The 20963-nt window shown below is 35.9% G+C and overlaps 2 protein-coding genes across 2 annotated transcripts; both read right to left on the bottom strand.

Moving 5' to 3' along the window:
• Positions 1–340: 340 nt before the first annotated feature.
• LOC102585214 (V-type proton ATPase subunit a3) lies at positions 341–10887 on the bottom strand. Its single transcript, XM_006361956.2, has 18 exons — positions 10602–10887; positions 9193–9237; positions 7885–8007; positions 7705–7812; positions 7461–7571; positions 7213–7386; positions 6421–6558; positions 5911–6018; positions 5622–5729; positions 5219–5367; positions 4293–4446; positions 3316–3476; positions 2998–3204; positions 2704–2887; positions 2528–2608; positions 2238–2431; positions 1215–1274; positions 341–967 (listed from the first exon to the last, which is right to left on the bottom strand). Exons 1-18 carry the CDS (start codon positions 10749–10751, stop codon positions 760–762), a joined length of 2463 nt encoding a protein of 820 aa, XP_006362018.1. The 5' UTR covers positions 10752–10887; the 3' UTR covers positions 341–759.
• A 1824-nt stretch (positions 10888–12711) lies between these two features.
• On the bottom strand, positions 12712–18423 carry LOC102584896 (DNA replication licensing factor MCM4). The gene is made up of 18 exons (XM_006361955.2): positions 18260–18423; positions 17520–18170; positions 17303–17431; positions 17140–17221; positions 16217–16349; positions 16038–16109; positions 15789–15908; positions 15595–15708; positions 15225–15437; positions 15036–15134; positions 14743–14903; positions 14488–14584; positions 14236–14397; positions 14015–14095; positions 13857–13935; positions 13322–13458; positions 13178–13231; positions 12712–13082 (listed from the first exon to the last, which is right to left on the bottom strand). Exons 1-18 carry the CDS (start codon positions 18294–18296, stop codon positions 13008–13010), a joined length of 2496 nt encoding a protein of 831 aa, XP_006362017.1. The 5' UTR covers positions 18297–18423; the 3' UTR covers positions 12712–13007.
• Between the last annotated feature and the right edge of the window lie 2540 nt (positions 18424–20963).

Genomic DNA, 20963 nt, shown 5'->3' with positions numbered 1-20963 from the left:
TCAAGGGAGGTAACTTTCAACTTGAGCTCCTAATCTTTGCAAATCAAAGGCTTTTCTTCTTTGTTTACTTGGACAATTTCTTTGTTTAACACTTCTAATTATCTAAACTACATTTTGGAGTGGTATGCAACATGTCATTATTCCAGAAGGAACAACTTGATTGTACTTTCTCCAATCAAACCCTTCAGACAACAAGTAGAATGTCTTACCAGTAACAACTATTTTCAGCACGAAGGTAACTAAAAGGGCAAAATGCACTCCTAAAAAACAATTTCTTTTTTGGCGAAAAACAAACTGAATTGCATACATATGGAACTGAGGAGAAAGAATGCACCACGCATGTTGTGTTCACATGGTCTCATTATTACCAATAGAAACGCTAATAAACATACGTGATATGATTAATTTACAGGCAAACTGTCCCGGCATATCTGTCGCACAAAACAGTGACTATTTCTGGATCACACAACACAACAAATACAGTTAATAAATAACTTATTATACCATCTAAAAGTTGCAGCTGCACAGATGCTGCTTTCTTTGCTGTGAACCTCACATGCAGGAATGCTTATTTCTCTCGGTGCCAATAAAACAAATAGAGTGGAGCGTGCTCACAGAATAATGCTCCATCCCACCAAAAATGAAAAGGAGAAAAAAATCTTATCCCCTCCACTAAGATGACCATTCAAGCAGAAAAGAATAACATACACATTCTTTTACAAACGGCGAGCTTCATCTCTGAGAACCTTTGATGCTTCCTCATTCATCCTCCCCCACATCAATCAATTTGAATGAGAAAGGACTAAACTTGTATCCATCTCCCTCGTAAAACTTATTTTGGAACTCCACCCAGTGAAGTCGCAATGCGTGTAGGAAGGCACTGAGTGTTTCCATCACCAACAACACTCCAACAGTGGCAAAGACGAATACAATGATGCCAACAATGAGAATAATGATATTGTTGTACCTGAGGAGCATAAGTAAATTTTTTAAAATGTATTAATATTATATAAATATATCATTTTTTTCTTCCCGGAATATTCAGTCCACTACATGCCAGCTAAAGCCTAGGGCATTCAGATTTATATATATTGGAGATCTGCAAATATAAACTTGATAATTGACAGCTCATTCTCAGAGAACCAAACATGTAATCAGTTTGAACAAATAGTGTAGGAAGCTATTAGCCAACGAACATAGAATGAGTAACTTACCCCCAGGCGAGAAGTAGAACCTTTTCGTAAAATACACTGGACAGCTCAGAGTGTGCAAGGCTGAAAAAAAAGCAACATGGGAAATTATTCTGTTAATAGAAAGGTGACGTGTGATAATATTTATGGGGTAGTTTGGTTCAGTGATGAGTTAATACTGACAGTGGTGGAGCCAGGAATTTCACGAAGAGGGTCCAAAAATTAAACAACAAAAGCTCTTTTTAAAAAGGGGAAAAATTGTTCCAAGTGAGATTTGAACACGCGAGCACTGACTCATTAAAAATGTCTAAACACATATTCAAGACATCTTAAACCACTAGGCTATAACAAATTATTATGTCAAGGGTGTCCAAAATATGTTATGTAATCACTTCGTGTGTCATTTCACTTGTATATGCGGTATTTTTTTCCGACGAAGGGTGTCCAACTGGACACCCTGGCATACATGTGCCTATGCCACTGTTAATACAGGGTAGCTTATACCGTGGGGATTTTACTAATATGCAAATAATGAACAGGTTATATAGTAATAGTTGGGGTGTTCTGGGCGACTACAACGAAGTACAGGATGAGTGGTTTTTTAGTACAATTTATTTTTCGTCCATCTCTTTTAATTTCCAGCAGCATTTTCAATTAGATTCTCCTTAATATAAGCCCAGGGCAACTCTCCCAATTAGGTAATTTGACAATGTCATCTCTCCTATTAATAACATACCAATATGAAAGCTTAGTACTGTGCAACCACTATCCAATACATCCTCTCTCACACAGACCCTATTGGGCAAACACAAAGCATCTCACTGGTTATGGAGATTAAAGAAGAGATTCCATTCCCAATAACCACATAAACCCATTATAGTTAATAATTCCAACAATGAATCAAGGTATCAAAATCTAACGACAAAGCATTTTGTCTAAAATCTATTCAACAACTATTATGAGTAAGGTTTCAACATAGAACCAAACAAAGAATTGTGTTACTAGAATAAAGAAGGGGATCAACACATCCTAACTCCTCAAGCATACCTGAGAGCCCACAGACGAAGGTACGAAGCTGTGTTTGAGACTGCTCCAAGTACAAATTCAATTGTGTGAATGAGCTGATGAACAAAAATCTCACTGAACTCGAATTCCCCATGATGACCAGAATCATCATTACTCTCCACTAATAAAGACTCTTCTGCCTCCTGAAGTGCTGTGTAGGACTGTCCTTGGTGCCTCTAAAATAAGTAGCAAAACAAATATCATTAAAAATTCAACAAACAAAAGCTTATGAATAAGTGAAAAGGACAAAGAAACAAGTTAAGCAAGCATACTTCATGCTGAGCTTTCAATAGGAAGGGCTTTGGAAAAAGCATCCATGGGACAGCAACAAGGGCCGAGAGTAGCAGGACAAGCTGGCCAAATATTAACAAAAATCGAAGTGAAATCAGACATCTCCCATCAAAATGTGAAAAATCGTAAGAAGTGTGGTTATGAAGGGATACTTAACCTGAGTCATCTTCTGACCAGGAAAAAGTTCGTTTTCACCGAGCTCATCTGTTGGGCTAAGAAACATGTATATCATTACATGGTATAAATCAGCTTTGGACCCGGTGCACCACTTCATAATGATAAGGACGGACAGATATCCAAACAGAGCATTCAAAAATATCATTTGGGGAACAAATTGACACCTGACATTGCAAAGTTTGGCTAACTGTCAACATCTTGATTGAAATATCCAAATCGATAAATAACACTGCCAGAAATCTAGGGACTGCAACCTGAATGCAATGGAACTTACCAAATGTTTACACCATTGCGAAAGAACAGACCATTGAAAAAGCTCAGAATTATCCCAAGGTTCATCTGGGCCACCCCAATAAGGATAGACATTTTCATCTTCAATGAATTGAGGTATGGCAGCTCACTACGTGAACCATGCCATGCTGGATCGACACCAAATGGATAAGTGTCACGCACTTTGATTAAGCCTGCAGTGGTAGAATCCCTACAATCAAGCCAACTAAGATTAGCCAACTTGCAATAGATATGACACTAAAGGTATTAATAAAGGAAACAACTCTAAGCTATCAAGAAAATTATTTTAATAAATCCATACCTACAAGAAGGATCACGACACCCATATGCTGATTTTCCAAACAACTCAAACGGCACAGAGAAGAACTCATTATAGACCAGGCCCGTGTATATTGAGAAGAGGGACATCATAAATATCACATATCGCCCTCCAAAAGTCATTTCCATGATGTCTCCAAGTTTCTGCATTCATGAATCATTATCTATCATGTTTCAAATAATTTACATTCATGCTCAAGCAGAAAGGGCGTAATTCACTTGGAAAAATCCCATTACTGCCATAAACTATAACAAACTAATAGTTCTAAGAATATTCTTAATCCAAGTATACCCCAATTTACCAAAACCTGCACAAGAGAATAACTAGAATGTGGACGATGCTAGACCAACGCATTCAGATTTCTGCTAATCTTCCAAGAAAAATGTTCTCATCATTGAAGAACCTTTGAGCATACATTGTCAACTTAATAACAGTAACCCATGTAGTTTTATTTTTCCTTTGTTGAAACTATGAAAATGTTGTGTCATTTAGAGGTACCTCAAGTTATACCCGCCTGATGAACATACACCAATTCCTTGCTCACTTAAGAAGCTGACCTAGTTTTGATGAATAAGGTAATTTTATAAATCCTAAATGCTTAGAGCTTGTAGTGGTATATAGTACACAGTCATTGCTGGGTATGAATCCTAAGTAGCTGCAAGGATTCCAAAACCTCCAATCATTACATCAATATCAGTACAGAAGTCTTCATTGCACCAAATTATAAAAATACATCTATTTTTTACAATTGATAAGAAGCTGACCTAGGTCTTAGCATGTTACAAACGACATCCCCTAAGCATTATTTCAAGGGATCTTTTATAGTGTTTGTTACAAGGGAAATAAGAGGTGATTCCTACGTTTTTTAAGCAAACTGATGTAACAGACATACCCAATTGGGTCTTTAAACTAATCTAACTAAGTAATTTGTAATACATAAATAGAAATGCAATAGTCACCTGACTGGAGAATTTCTTCTCATTGAATAAGAAGAACATGGTAGCAAGCAACAGACAGATACCATGACCCCAGTCACCAAACATAACTGCGAAAAGGAATGGAAATGTGACGATAGTGTAAACACCAGGATTTGCTTCCTGATATTTGGCCACCCTGCAACAGTTGATCAAACAGCATGAATATGACTAATAACATCACATACAGTAAGTATTAGAAATAGTATAAAGGTTGAAACTAACTGTGCACTTCTATCACTAAAGAAAGATGGGTAAGTCTACAAGTGCAAGCACCAATGACCTCGTATGCGCTATCACTTTAGTTGTCAAAACACAAAGAATAAACAGAATTCACCACCAACTCTACAGAAGTTAAAAGTGGCAGGCTTCTTTAGGCCATATGATAGATACGTTCTAAGAAAACTTAACATTTAAAGGATCCCGTTAAATAGATGTAAGGATATAAACATGATTGATCGATGTCATAAAATACTAAGTTCTGGGATCACAGTTTGCCAAGTCAATCTTTTCACTTTTTTGATAGAAAAAATGTTTGTTTACTTGAGAAAAAAGATATTGGCAATTTGAAGTCCTAAGTTATAGTTGTTCATAATCAGTAGGCATTTGTGTTTCCAAAATGAATAATAGATATTAGTTATTCTTTAGGGGACAGATATTCAGTGATATATAAGGGAGAATATGTTGTTTAAATATTGCAACTCGTATTAATCTTCGTTACCCCAAAAGAACATATCTAACAAATGTCAGAAACTGCAAGAGAGATAACAACCAACGAATCTTTGGTCTTTACAATTGCAGAAGACAGATACTTGACCCATAAAAACAACCAGCTCTCTTTATTAAAAAGAGAAAAATCATTGTTTAATCTTTCCGTAAAAGGAATCCAAAATTTGAGACTAGAGACACACCCGTATGCATCGACGATATCCTGAAAAGAAGAAGTAAATTTATTTGTTTGAAAATATGTAGGTGGCATTTCTCGGGTTCGCAGAACCCGGAAGATTGCACCAACTTCTGAATTTGAGTCATGTGTTGCCCGCTGCAGCGCATCCTGAATCTGCACGATCATACATCACTTACTAAGTCAACATGCTTAAATATATGCCGAAGTGGACATCTTTCCACTACCAAATTGACAAGAAATATCAAGGAAACGAAGAGAAGTCTTTTTCAATTGTTAAGTTAAGGGAGTGACATCATCAGATCTGATCATAAGACAATTACACTCTCCTCTTCCTGTTAGTCTTTCATCCCATACATGAACCTGAGTACCATCCATGACCAAGAAATGAAAGATAAACATATAGTCACCTGGTTGGTTGCAAAAACAGGACTCCAACCTTCAGCCACCAGACATTTTTTGGTCACATCAATGCTAAGCATGTTGAGAGTGTGATAAATTGATTTCTCCTTCCTCGCCTAAAATAATCAAAAGATGTGCTCAGTAGAACAAAAGCTGATAGACAAACATTAAACCATTCATATCAATTATGGAATAAAAGCTCTACAAACAACAAAACTTGCAAAAATAGGTTTCTTCAAGAAATTAAAAAGACCTCCTAATGAGAACAATAATATTTATCCTTTGTTTATAACTAACCAAAATATTCCATCTATCATATTGTTCACCAATAGTTTGTAATAAATTTCCCCGGTGCACCAAGCCAGCATCTATAGTAGTCTTTAGCTCTGAGATTCTTCCAGAGACCTGCAAAGGGACATTGCAGACATACTTCATTCTTAGTATTCCAAATAAATGAGAAGTACCAACCAGACAGATTCAGACTTCCATAAAATAGTTGTACAGAGATGCCAGATTAGGAAGAATGCATTTTTATCTAAACAATAACAATATCACAATTATAGTTAACACCAACAAATAGATGATTTGTGTCAGATTTTGTTCTCCTCATATACAAGAATAGGTTCCTTTTGTTTGTTTCTTTGACTTGTAAATGCTAATTCACCACAATGCCTTTGAGCCCAGATGCTGTTTTAATTAGCAATTACTCAAAAATAACTAAGTTGATAAAAGCAGAAAGGGACTTAAAATAGGAGGAAGGAACTGGAGCAAGGATGGCCTAGGAAAAATAAAGGACGTAGTGCATACCTCAGTGATCATCTGAGCCTGTTTACCAAGGTCCTCGGGGACAGAATAACGATTTGCTCCAAAAGCTTCACATATTTTGAGAATTTTGCTCTTTGCTCTTTCACCAGAAAAGAAGACTGCAAATACGTTTTTCTCAACCTGAAATTACCCGAAGAGTAGAATAAATCTTTGATTAGCGAATATATGCTAGTCTGACCAAAAATGAAAATCAACTTTCTGGTTGTAGCTAGTAGGAAGCAGCTGTAACAACTGTGCTTCGTATCAAATTAAACGTTGCATAACTTCTGCATGAAACATTTTTATTTATTTTTTCTCTGAGATATGATAATAACTTCATAACAAATGGCTACTAATAGTATTCATTTCTACAAGTATATAGATATAGCAGAAAATATAAATATGTACCATCAGATATTTGTGATTTACAAAGTTGACAAGAAACAAGTAGATATTCAAAGGAAAACATTCTTTCTCACAAAAAAACAGATACTGATCAAAGTTTCTAAAAAGAATAAGTACTTATTACAGTTTGCTGGCAGAGTCGCAGAGAGCACTGAAACACTATGGAAAACCCAAATCGACATTCACAAACATCCCATTAGACCATATGGCATATAGATACCGACATAAATAATATCACGAGCATCCACTTTTCAATAGAGGTGTCCCATTGATTTTATGTGATCAAAAACTCTTTATTGAGTTGCAAACAAGGATAAAACTACTAGATAACAGACATGCTTTGCGAATCAATTTCTGTCAATGAATCTTCTCAAAAGTTGATGAAAATACCTTCTCTCCAGAAACGGGATCGATGACAGGCTCTTCAACTACAGCCTGCCTCAAGTACACATTACCCCGGGTAGCACGAAAGAGAATCCTCTCAAAGGCCATCGATTTTTCTCTCGGAACAAGTCCAGTAATAAATCCCAACTTAACTTGCTTGGATGGATCAGTCACTGCTTCCTAAGAATCCGAATCCAACTACAAAGTTACTCCAAAGGAAGAAAATATACAATTTTCTAAGTATCAAGGTTTACCTGTTCAGATAGCAAAGGAGTTTCTAATGATTGTTCGCCAGTTTGATTTGATGCCTGTTCTCGATGTAGAGCTTCAGCACTGCTCTGTGCTATGTGGAAAAACTCACCAGCCTAGAAAACAAATAGAATGTGTAAAATTTATGTATACTATATTGGCAATCAGCTATTCTTTTTTTTAAAAGTCGAATAGGAAACTAAGCAATTCTAGGAATTCTTCCAACGTTGATAAACCAAGAAACTGCACCTTTTGCAAAACAAGTCTATATTCCACAAGCTCATTGTATGAACGTTGTAACTTATCGCCATTAGCATTCATTTCAATCAGCTCTGATTCAAGTTCTCCAAGCTTGACCTAGTACACAAACAAGCTGTGTTGAGCCATTGAACAAAAGCAATTGACATACAAACAGATGACTAAACATACCTCAAGGTCATCAAAACTTAAGTCAACTTGTGTGGCAGACATAGAAGAAGATAACAATCCTGCTTTGGACATTTGTTCCTTAAATAGACGTAATTTACGAGCCATCTCTCCACATCTTTTGATCTGCACAAGGAATACAGTGTTATATGTATAAAGTTACCAGTTCTGAATAGCAAGAGCGAAGAAGATATATGCAAAAGAAGATAAGCAAGTATCTTTAAAGAAAGCACCTAACCATATTTCACATTTTAAAAAAAGGTGCCAGGCACTACCAAAATGCGACTCAGTGACATCTATGCACAAAGTCATTCAAGTTACTACCTACACTGGAGCTTTCAGTTTGACACAAAACAACTAAGTTCTCTTGATACAAAATGAGCACGTCTCATAAGACTGTTTCTGTTAGAAAATTCAGAAGTTCCAACACCTTTGTTGTGGTAGTTGTAAAATGTGTTTATACACAGCAGGAACCTTAGGGTCTCTAATTTAAAACTGAACATGAGAATTGAGGTTTAGTGGGAGGAGAAAATAGCTAGATTAAATTATTGTGAGTTCTCCCACATTCCCCCCTGTCCCCTTGTTCCTCTTTTTGTTTGTTTCCATTCAACATGAGGAACAAACATAATAAGAATGCAAAAGGATGTGAATATTGTGTTTGCAGAAAGGAGAGGAAATAGCTTTTGAGCTTTACCTGTTGTCAGGCAAAAGGGTGTGACCATTATTGTATGGCTCTAGAGGAAGACCAAAAATTATATGAGGATATTTTGTAAAAGCTGATAGCAATGGCAGTCATTCAAAAGAAAGGTTCTTTTCAGCGCCAGACAATTCAGGTCCTTAAAAGAAGCTAACATGACAGCAATATGGACGGCATGAGTACATCATCACCCCCTCGCGTCAGGAGGATTTACTAATCGGGTTAATTTCACCAATCCCTCTAGTTAATGGCTTAATGCTATTCTGAGGAAAAATTAGTCCAAAAGAGTGAAAATGGAATAATCCATCAAGAAAGAAACACAACAATCTGATTGATGGAAAGAACCAAAAAACTAAAATGTAAAAGTTATAATTACATCGATAAGATTCTCTACTCATAAAGAGGATTTCTTCCTTTTTCCCACAAAAATAATAAACAACATATTTCTCCTACCCCAATCTTTAAGTAATGGCTGATAATCCCAAAAGATAACTAACCAGATTTTGATAGGTATAATGTGACTGAATGGAGAACTAAAGTAAGAGAAAGATGAGAGTACAATAGAGTGAACTATTATGGAATTGAGCGGGGTTATTAACTATTCCATGCAATACCTGATTAGCATATGTTCGTTGAAATGGGCTCTTTTCGGCATTCAACTGTAAAAAAACGAAAATTGGATAAATAAAATGCAAAGATAAAGATCTCATAAACCAGTAATGAGTCCATATAATATACACGTAAAATCACTGCACTTGATTAATTATAATTAACAAGTCCGAGTCCCCTACAACAATATATATATAACAAAGACAGCTTGCATAAGCAACTGTGTAGAAACAAAATCATGAGTGGAGTTCTAACAAAGTCATTGCAGAGAGCATCCAAGATGTAGATAAGACTAACTAAGTAAATTCCGTGCATTTTAACCCTTCAGGATGGCTCGGATGGTTTGGCTAGGACTTCCACAATGGAGGTCTCAAGTTCGAAACCCATTGCTTGCAACAGCTAGGGGTTGACCTTCTGGGTCAAGCTCGTCGCACGGGGCTTGCCTAGTGCGGTTCACCTCACATGTGTGGTTTGCGAACTCTTGTAAAGGTTGTGCGCACCAAAGGGTAGCGACTACAGGTTCCCTCATCATCAAAAAAAAATGTTTTTATATTTCCGTGCCTTTTCTTTTAGTATGATGATCCTGAAATATCACACTATAGTAAATTTGTGCATCAGAGATGAGTCAAGTTTAGATAGAACTTTTTCAAAAATTGCAAAAGTTACAAGATAATTGTCAATATTTTATAAAAAGAATTAGTGCTATCTTACACTTAAATGGAATATAATTACATATATTACTCAGTTATCAAATGAAGTCCGTCAATAGAGCCAGCCCATTCAAAAATCAGAACGAAGCCAAAATGAAAAATTTAGTAAGTAGTTCAAAACTAAATCAGTACTGAGAGTCTGAAAGCAGAATATCTACCTTTAAACGCCCTTATCTAATAAAAGAACCTACTGAACAAACAGACATCATGTGAAAATCAAGGATTTTAGCAAAATCTCTTGTTGCTAAGGAAGGAATCGCAAAAATCAAAAGAAAACAGTGGATAAAAACAAGAGCATCTAGAATTAGCGATTTGTTCAAATTTTATAATGATAATGCCAGACTAATTGAACCGAATCTTGATCAATATCGCAGAAACAAGAAAGTAAATAAGCTCTAACACTGTTCAGCATCTAGAATTAACGATTTGTTCAAACTTTATAACGTCAATGCCGGATTAATTGAATCGATTTTTGATCAATATCGCAGAAACAAGAAAGTAAATAAACTCTAACACTGTTCTGAATCCTAAATCTCAAATTCGTCCAAATTTAACCTAAAATAAAGCAGAAAACAACCGATAAACCCTAGCCATACAGAAAGTCCACACAATTATCCGATATTACAGGATAAAAATACATCAAACACAAATCACACAAATAGACGTAGCGAAAAAAAAAAGAGTATAGATATAAAGAAACGCACGTCTTTGAACTGAATGAGTCCGATTTCTCCAAGATAATCGATTGTCCGATGAGCAGATTCATTCGGAATGATGATTTGGACGAGTTGCATCGACTCTGAACGGAACAGATCCATCGGCGGACAGCATCCTCCACCAGTTTGCTCCGCCATTGTAGCTCTTCTTCTGCTCCTCCGACCCGAGTTTCAAATCTGTGTTCTGACTTTCTTCTCTCCTCTACAAATGATATATGGATCACATCACACAGTAAAGAAGGAGTAGCTGAGTTTTATTTCTTTCTTACCGCTTCCACATTATTCACGCGACTCGGATTTAATATTCTTGATGTAAAAACTTTTGTTATTTCCTATTTCGCACCCTCGGTTCTCTTTAATTATTGCTTTAACATAAGTTTCTTATAAATACATTTATACACTCTTACAACTTTAAGGAGAAAAAAAATATTCATACCAACATTTATATACTCTTATATCTTTTAAGGAAAAAAAGAAATATTCATACCATATTGTAAAAGTTCATAACTTTATTATTCATTTATGTAAAAAGAAATCATAATTTTCTATTTCATTCTCGCAAATTTTTTATTATCTTTAATTATTATTTCAACTTAAGTTTTATAAATTACTCCTGTAATTTTAAAGGAAAAGAAAGTCTCATTCATAGTACCGTCTTTTAGGATTACTTTTAATCCACCTCCTTATACTTCATAAAGATTATTTAGAATCATTTCTCAAAGTAAATAGCGAATTTAGAATTTAAATTTATAAACTTCGTGTCATAAGACTACAACCATCTCGATTCAAAATATTAACAGAAAATCATCAAACATAATTTTTAGGATATATGTCCAACATTCAAAAGGTGTATTGATGTGTCATTTTGTCCGTGCTTAGAATATTTTAATTTATATTCTTAAATTTTTAAGGTTTTTACTAAACAAGAAAGTATTAGTCACTGAATTAAACTAGTACAAAAATAAAATTAGTATAATAAATGAAGGAAAAGGGAAAGGAGCATGTTTTTTGCTCTTGAAAAAAAAACAATTAAAAGTGAGAATTGAGCAACATGTCAAAGTTACCTGTGAAAAAATAACTTAAAGAGATTATTATCGTAATTATTATGTGGAGCCACTCTGTGCTACATGGAATAGGTTGGAGGCATCCGCATCACCAATCCAATAGTTACAAGTGCAAAAACTCATATAACATAATATTGGTAAATCAATCACGGATTTTTGTAATAGTCACAAACGATACTGATGAATCATAAGATCTGTTTGAAAAATATAACTTTATTATTTAGATCTGTTTGAAAAATATAATTTTATTATTTTGAGATTAATCCGTTCCACACACATTTTAATCAGGATAGAAGTAAGAAAGTACGAGTAAATCTCTCTATCACAAGATTTAAAAATCTATTTTACTTTCTTTAATAATGTTATATCAAGTCAATAGATAAATAAAGCAAAATAAAATAAGTATTATATATTCAAAAGTAAAATTATTAGTTTTATACATATAGTAAATGTTAATTTTTCTCTATTTCATGATATTTTGAATCTCTCAGTGAAAATCATAACTTATTTTAACGAAGCATATACTTTGGTAAATCAATTATACAAACGGTGCTAATATTTATAATTCTTATAAAAATCTGTGGACGAAATTTCCGGAGGAGGATCACCTGTGGACAAATAATGAACACATGATTTAGATGGGACCCACTGACAGAAACAAACAAACTTGCACGTTTCAAGTGTCCCTCCAGCCACATCAATTTGTTGATAATATTTCTTCCTATATTCCCAGTCTGTTTTTCGACTTCATATCATACCTTTTCAGAAAAGAAAATGAACATTGTGGATGGAAATTACCATAGGTAAGCCAGCTTTTATGACTAAAAAAAGAGTTGCACTTTTAACAAAACGTCGATTCCAAGCCTGCTAGAGATAATTCAGTCTTCCTCTCTTTCCAGATTCCAAACGTTGTAAAGAGTCTGAAGACTTGGGTTAGAGATTCAAGTCTCTAATCTTGGGTGAGCTACATGGGTTGATTTGGACTATTAACAACAGATAAATTGGAGACAGTTTAAAGAAACCTATGAATGAAATGTTTTTCGTCAACTCTCAACAGATATACGCCAAAACCAGCGATGTTGTGCACGTAACCTATCATCTAATTTCTAATTTACAGATTCAGGTTTCAACTTAGCCCAAGCTCTTAATTAAAGATCAAGTTCAAAGACAAACACTACATTTCAAAGTCACACACGTTACTCTTACAATATGGCCAACTGTTTTAAAGGGCACAGTGAAGTAGACCGCGGATATGGCAAAGTGCCTGTCAGTGCTCTAGCAAATAATGCCAATGTGCATATCAACCTAAGTTTCCTGAGCACTCCTCTCATCATATTCTCTTCACAGTGTCTCCATGAACAACAACCAGTCCTTCGGTTGCGAGGGTAGCCAGTGCATTTCGCAGCTGATGCAACACCAAGAAGGGAAAAAAACATCAGATGACTTCTCAATCAAAAGTGCACAGAGAGAGAGAGAGAGAGTTGAGTGAGAGAAATTTACATCTGCTAGGTGGACTTCACCACCAGAACTTTGCTTCTTGACGTCTTCCAGTAACTATACATTGAAGTAAGCAAAAGTCAGTACTGAATTTCTTTTCAGTCACCCTGAAATGCTATTAAAGTATAATTTCAACAAGTTTCACACCTCTAGCAAACGAGTTGATGGTCCCCCAAGCTGCATCTTCTCCATAATTATGTTGCGGGTGGTTGACACCAAATTCTCCCTTCTCATCCTTTCACTTGCAGATACTCCAGTTGTGATGAGATCCATGTCAATGGTTCCTGCTCAAAGAATACAAGTGCTCAGAATACTTCAACTAGGTGACAATATTAGAAATGAGTTAGCAATTGAACATGATAAGAAAGAGGTAACATTTAAGTTTATGGAATCTTAAGATTTTGTTCAAGCAAAAGTTTACTTTAAAGTACTAAGAATCATTGTCAAAAGGATAGAGCTAATCTGAATGGTTAGATACAAGGCAAAATTGTTGCATGGTCATTTTCATCCGTCTGAGGTAGTAAATAGAGCAATAAGAAAAATGATTCACATAACTACGCAGGTTGCAAAAATAGATGTCACCAGATACTCAAATTAGTGTGATGATTCATTGTCCTAAGATATTTCTAGATATGAAGACAATGATTACTGTAGACTATAAAAAGGGAATTCCAAGTTATACCTGTAGCATGGTCAGTTGCAGACTGCTGCAATGCAACTTCTAGAAGTCGAAAAGCCTCCACTACATCTCTTTTCTCCACCTGCACATTAAGTGGCAATAGCATCTTCATGAGGCGAAGTCCAAAAAAAAAGGACAAACACTTGGAAAGATATGCCAACCTTTTCTGAAAAACGAATCCGAGCAAGACCTTCGCCTAGACGTATTAAACTCTCTAGCTGCCTTGGTGTGGCTGTAATCACCTGTAAAGATTACATATCAAATACCAGGTGGTAGTACTTATGGGGATTGTTTGAAAAGTGCAATATAATAATCTGCACAGTATCTTTCAGAATAAAAATATGACAATGAAACTTATAACTTGATTGATTCAAAAATAGACCTTTTTACTGCTGCCGGGGAAATTCCCTCTTCTTCTCATCTCCACATAACCTCTAGTCAATTCTTCAGCTGCTTCATCAGATAATTGTGGATGTATATGTTTTCGAGCATAGCTCAAGTATGAAGCTAATGTTGGAAGGTCAATCACTTCTTGCTCAGAGTTCTGCAGAGATGGAAAATTAAGTTAAACAGCTAAGTAATACTCTTTACCAAGCTACTGAATTGGAAAGTTTACTGAAACAAATCAACCAACCTCAGGATTCTCAAAGTGTAAAGCAACTATGTGCTTTGCAAGGCGCCTGTCGGTCTGCTCATCCGCTTTGTCTAGAATTAAATATATCAAATCAAATCTGGAAAACACACAAAGATTAGTCAGAGATGCCACCAGTTCAAGCACCAAGTGGCTGGTATCCAATTCTGGATGTAGATCAACAGCCAGCAGCATTATGCTAAAAGAAACAGATGAGAAATCAAACTACTCCATGTAGCAGTTTTTGCACAATTATACCTAGACAGCAGGGTAGGTGGAAGGTGTATATTATCAATGACAGATAATCGGGGATTGTAACGGGAGCCAATTGGATTTGCACATGCCAATACTGAAGTCCTAGCATTAAGCGAAGCGATAATTCCAGCCTTTGCAATTGAAACAGTTTGTTGCTCCATCACCTAAAGAGAAATCAACGAAAAAGATGATTAAAAAACATTTTAACTTGCAATGATGGCATATACTGTTATTTTGATCTTTTAAATCAAAATATGCTTAAATATTTAGGAAGAAATAGGTGCTTGGAGTCTCACCTCATGTAACATACTCCTGGCACTGTCAGACATTTTGTCAAACTCATCGATACAGCAGATCCCTCTGTCACTCAGGACCAGGGCACCACTCTCAAGGACCTGTGAAGTAAATTGTTGAATCAAATTTTGGCAGTTGCAAATTAATGTTGCCAAAAGTTCAATCAAAAGAGCAATAAGCAGTTATCATACAGTTTCACCAGTCTCGGGATCTTTGGCTACATAAGCAGTCAACCCCACAGCTGAACTTCCTCGTCCACTTGTGTATATACCACGAGGAGACAGTTTGTGAATATACTGGAGCAGTTGTGATTTGCTGGTCCCCGGATCACCAACAAGAAGAATGTTGATATCACCACGGAAGCTTGCCCCAGACAGCAAGGTCAATGCATTTCCGCCAAAGAGCTACATGGAGAGCACTTAACAATCAATATAAAACAACTACGCCTCAAATCCAATTTAACCATCAGTATCAAGATAAATATTTAGGGAAAAATCAAATAAATTATGTTCAATTAAAAGTACAAGCAATCAGAGCATAAAAGGTGGACTGTTGTGGTACCTGGCAAAGAAGGCCTTTCTTTACATCATCCAACTCCCATATGTTTGGTGCCAAGGACTTGGTCAGCCTTTCATAGATATCAGGCTGTTTAGATAGTTCTTTTAATTTCTCCACCTGTCATTTCAAAAACAACCTTTCATTAACAAAACTTGGATCACTCTTATCCTCCAAGAAGAAGGTTGAATAAGAGTAACCTTTTCTTCATGATCAAGAGGCTCTTCATTTCCAACAACACCATTTTCAATTTCCATTGGATCCTCTGCATGCATTCTTGACTTGTCAGTCTTCTTAAGATGAAGACAATCAATGTAAGTCTGGAATAAAAATATGTCCAATCAGTTTCTGCATATTGATAGAGTCTAATTTGAATATGTGATGGGTTTTTAGATTGGTGGACTGCCTAATTATCAAACTACTCTAAGCAACCGCATAGGGAGACTTACCTTGAACAATGATTTTACAGTCCTATGTGCTGACCCGATTCTGACACTCATAGCCCTATAAATTCCAGTGACCTAACCAACCAAAATAACCATTGAAGTATTAACATTAAAAAACAGGAACTGAATGCTGGACTTATATACACAATCAACAAGAAACAATATATGACATGAAATCTTACTTCAACTCTGTCACCTGGCTTCCCCACATCCACCAGCTTGTCATGCATCAACAAGCTTACCGTGTGAGGTGTTCCTCCCTCAGGGATCTCATCTGGTGTTTCTTGAACTCTCACAATTTGTTTATCAGCAAACCTGTGTCGACGAAGACCAAGTTGAATAAAATTGCAATAAATTGAGTGTATGGGAAAACATATATTTAAAGGAAATCTCACTTAAAATGCTGAAGGCTAATAATAAGGTTAGCCAACATTCAGGGTACATTATTCGAGAATGCAATCAAACTAGTAATCACAACAACTAGATCAAAAGTCCAAATCCCTTGACTAAAGTGCAAGGATGTCAAGCTAGATGCCTCAAGTCAAGCTGAGATATGTTGAAGGTGTAGAGGACAATAAAGTGTGAAAGGTCATCAATCACTGCCATGAATTGGTGATAAGGAATCATCAGAAATAGTTGGTAGATCTTAATTGGACATGGTGTTGTAGTTTGGAAGTCAATCTCTCCTCCTGCACTATTCCCAGGATCCAAGTGTAATGCTTCTATCTTTCAATAATAATTAGCAACAAATTTGTTACATCAACCAACACGTATGCCTCTTTCAGCACTAGAGAACAAATTAAATAAATTGCTCATCAGAAATCACAAGTAGTAATTTTTGTGGATTGGGACACAAACAACAGATAAAAACTCTGTTATACCAAGTGTATATAAATAACTACTCAAACTTTGTGGATAATTGAGTATTACTGAGAACAAGTGCAGCTACTTCAGCTCCTCAATTAAGGAGAGATGGGAATAAATTTTCAAATATTGACTTCAGCTAATCAAATAAGGACCAAAAAATCAATCACCACCTTATATACAAGTATGATCAACCTTATACAAGTAGGATCAATCAGGATATAAAGGTAGTCATGTTTACCTGCATCTATTGTGAACCAAAGTCATTGAGTTCCTTGCCAGACATTCTTGCTTGCCGCATATTGTCGGCTCACTAATTCTTCCTGATAACTGTCAAGTATTAGCACATAGAGACCAGAATTTATAAAGGACAAAAGGTAATAAACTCCACCTAGTCAACTAACCTCTGTCTACAACAATTGGGTCAGAGTAATATCCACAAACAAGACATCTAAATATTGCTTCTCTTATCTCTGGAATAATTGCACTACAACGGATAATCATCCCTTTGAGTGACACCATCTTCTCAATATCTGACAGAAGAGAATACAAATTAATATAGCTCCAGGTATCATCATACATCCTGAAAAGAAAAATATATCATACTAGAATGCAACTAACCAGATGGATTGAGATTTCTCATTGAAGTGGACGTCTTAAGATTGAAAATTCTAGCTTGTATGTGCTTCTCAAATAGTGGGTTAATTCTGCTAACCATGTCCATTAAGACAATATCAAAAATTGCTAGAACCTCAAGTGGGAATCTGACCATTTTGGTATACAAATCACCATCATAGTCGAACACATCATGCGCATCAACATCGAGTGAGTCGCCTTCCATTTCAATTACATTATGAACTGCCCTCATGTATTTCCCCTCAGTTTGAAAAGGATCCTCCCGGAAATTCCTCAAAAACCTAAGAATTGCAGCGTTTACATCTTGCACGCTGATGTTTGTGCCCCACACATACATAGGTGGGGTATCATCGGCATCATCACCTTCCCCGCCTTCTGAGGAAGGCGGAACATCAGAGGCATAGGATGGAGTCGCGGCACCAGTAGGGGTGTTGGAGGATGCTCTTCTTCCGCCTCGGCGAGGATTAGTACTCGACGGTGTTGGTGTAGCCTCAGGAGTTGTGAATCGCCGATTTGACGGTGCTACTGGTGTCGATGAGGCCGAGCGGCGGCCACGCTTCCGGCGAGCAGAGTCGCCGGGAGAAGAGTAAGTGTTGCCAATTGGACTTGAAATGGAATCATCTGGTGTAGATGGACCTGTACATTTCAAACTCTTTCTAAGAAACTTCTACTTAGAAAAATACTAAACATACGAGCAGATGACAAAAGAGATGCAGTGCACTTACCGCCGCGAGCGTTGACCGGAGATGAGTCGGAAGCCATCCGCCGTTCGCCGGAACTTTCTCGGATGTAGCTGTAAGGATTGCAGATTGGGATTGAAGAAAGAAATTGTTAGGGCTTGATCTGTGGCGGGAGGCTTCAATGTAAATGTGATGGATATCTTTGGCGGGAAAATGCAATGCCTTTTGGCGCCAATTCCCTTAATGAGGTCGAGTAAGTTATGGGCTTTCGATTGGGCCTGGGATTCTTAATTCTGTGGTCCTATTGTTTGCCGAAAATGGACTGGGCCCATTATATTGGGTCTTGAAAGTTATGGGCTTTTTCGTTTGGGCCTGAAAATGGAATGGGCCTATTATATTGGACATCTTAGGAGGGAAAGTGCAGTGCCTTTTGGTGCCAATTCGTTTCATGAGGTCGAGTAAGTTATGGGTTTTCGATTGGGCCTGGGCTTTTTGATTCTGTGGTTCTATTGTTTGCTGAAAATGGACTGGGCCCATTATACCCCATTGTAAGGAAAACTACCTAACCAGACATATATCCCTACCATATATACTAAATTTACCTCTACTTTAAACAATTACATATATTATCACTTTTAATATTTTATATCATATATTTTAAAAGATACAATTAGGTAAACAAATATCTTAACACCAAAGTTAATGGTCTAATTGCAATTAATATTTTTTCTCTCTCATCAATTGTTTCCTCTGTCAATCCTCTACTCCAACAATATCTCTAATCCCTCACGTCCTCCACCATTTCTCTTCCTTCCTTCATCCTCTTAATATCAAAACTGATTCTTGTTCATCTTCCGGTGAAACTATTAAGTAAAAGAGGCTAAACTTTCTCACCCTTATCCCGGCGAACTATGGCGATGTTAAGTCTCCGAAAGGGTAATACTCGACTACTGTCGAGGTTAATAGGGTATTATGCGTTCGAAACCTTCCGTTCAACATCATGAGCGAAGAGATGTACTATATCGTGGAACTGCTTTCGACGTCTATGAGGATATATATGATGCAAAATTCATAGTCGATAATCTCTTCGACTTCAATATCGCTAATCCATACTTGATAGTTTGTATTACCAGCAAGTGAAGATGAGTGAGAAATTTGACAAGAAGAAGAAGGACGAGATACATGTTTTTGGATTTATGTATCTACTTACAATGTATTCGAGATACATATTTTTGGATATAATGTATGAAATTGATATTTGACATATCAAATTAATACTAGATGCATATTTCTCTAAAGTTCGATTATATAAACCTTTACAAATAAGGCTGTGAGATACATGTTCGAGATACATGTATCATTAATGGCGAGATACATGTATCCAACAGTTTTTAAAGCCGAGATACATGTATATGAGATAGAGTTCATATTACTCTAAAGTTCAATTATATAAACTTTTACAAATTAGGCTGCGAGATACATGCTCAAGATACACGTTTCATTAATGGTGAGATGCACCATCCACATTCTAGAAGTTGGCGTAGGATTCAGACGGACAATAGTAAGGAAATGCCTCAACAATAATGTGATTGACCATTTGGGGAAAAAAAACTCGAAACTTTCAGATACAAAGGAAGGAATTGATGAAGAAGATGAAGAATACAATAACAAAATTACTTGAGTTTATGATATCGTTATTTTAGGAAAACTTGTTAGAATTGGTATCCAAGGATCTTGTAAATATGTTGGGTTGTCAATTAGTCAACAATTAATTCTTTAATTGAGGAAATAAGTCACACCCCTTTAATTCAAATTAATAAATTGTGTATTTCGACTTTAAAAACTATTGGATACATGTATCTCGCCATTAATGATACATGTATCTCGGGGCCAAAATATGGTATAAAAAGTAATATTACAAACTATCAAAAATTCTAAAAATTTGAATCTAGAGTAGTGAGATTTATGTAGGATGCACATTCTTGAAGCCGTAACCAATATGTAAAGTAGTCCTAGTCCATTGGGCTTCTGTTTTCTTTTTTAACAAATAATAGTAGACGGATTAGGAGAGGTTGTTAGAAGGGATCTCTTGTTAGAATTTAGGAGATAATTAAGATTTGAATTCGTGATAATGACCATTCGTTAAATAGAGAGGAACTCGTTAGATAATGAGCGATTGTTTGAGGTTGCAGTACAAACGTCTTATGATTTTGACATACTCCCACTCGATGAGCTTACAAGGTTTATGAATTATGCATTGATAACTTACTTTTTTTTTTTATATTGTCAGAGCACTTAGAAAGATAGTTGTATGTAATTCTTTGTACAAACATTAATTGATATTTTTGAAGATATGAAAAACAAATTGCTAGATCATTTTCGACAAAGAAGTTGTCAAAAATCTCTTATCATCGACAAGTCAAATTTCAACAGGACGTGCATGAGTTAAATATTTCATCAACTATTACTCAAACACAATTCGCTTATCCGTGGAAAAGTACCATCCAAAGCCGTAAACCTTTACGACATTTTCTTACATTGACACAGTTGGTGCATTTAACATTTTATCCTTTTTTTTAACACAATTATTTTGAGTGGTGGCCTTTGTTTTTGCTCAATTAATAACTTGTCGAGATCAATTATAACTTGAACTCTAATGATTCTTGATGCTTTGCTTCACTTGAATTAATTGATACACGCAAACCGACTTAGAGATAATTTTAAAAGTTTGTTTAGTTTTCCTATCAAA

This window comes from Solanum tuberosum, unplaced genomic scaffold (genome assembly GCF_000226075.1).
Source record: "Solanum tuberosum cultivar DM 1-3 516 R44 unplaced genomic scaffold, SolTub_3.0 scf00377, whole genome shotgun sequence".
NCBI classification, from domain to species: domain Eukaryota; kingdom Viridiplantae; phylum Streptophyta; class Magnoliopsida; order Solanales; family Solanaceae; genus Solanum; species Solanum tuberosum.
The sequence above is the reverse complement of the archived record's forward strand: the minus strand, read 5'-3'. Positions and strand labels throughout refer to the sequence as shown.

Bases quoted from the DNA above. Each gene is read 5' to 3' on its own strand.
- LOC102585214 (XM_006361956.2), bottom strand. From the start codon at position 10,751: ATGGCGGAGCAAACTGGTGGAGGATGCTGTCCGCCGATGGATCTGTTC. The intron at 8,008-9,192 runs GTATTGCATGGA...TTCCTTGTGCAG, and splicing joins AACGAACATATGCTAATCAG to ATCAAAAGATGTGGAGAGAT. The intron at 5,368-5,621 runs GTGACTATATGT...ATGATCGTGCAG, and splicing joins CTGTTTTTGCAACCAACCAG to ATTCAGGATGCGCTGCAGCG.
- LOC102584896 (XM_006361955.2), bottom strand. From the start codon at position 18,296: ATGGCTTCCGACTCATCTCCGGTCAACGCTCGCGGCG. The intron at 14,398-14,487 runs GTTGGTTGATTT...CCATCTCTGCAG, and splicing joins TACACTTTGAGAATCCTGAG to AACTCTGAGCAAGAAGTGAT. The intron at 13,083-13,177 runs GTAAATTTCTCT...GTGTTGCATCAG, and splicing joins GTGAAGTCCACCTAGCAGAT to CTGCGAAATGCACTGGCTAC.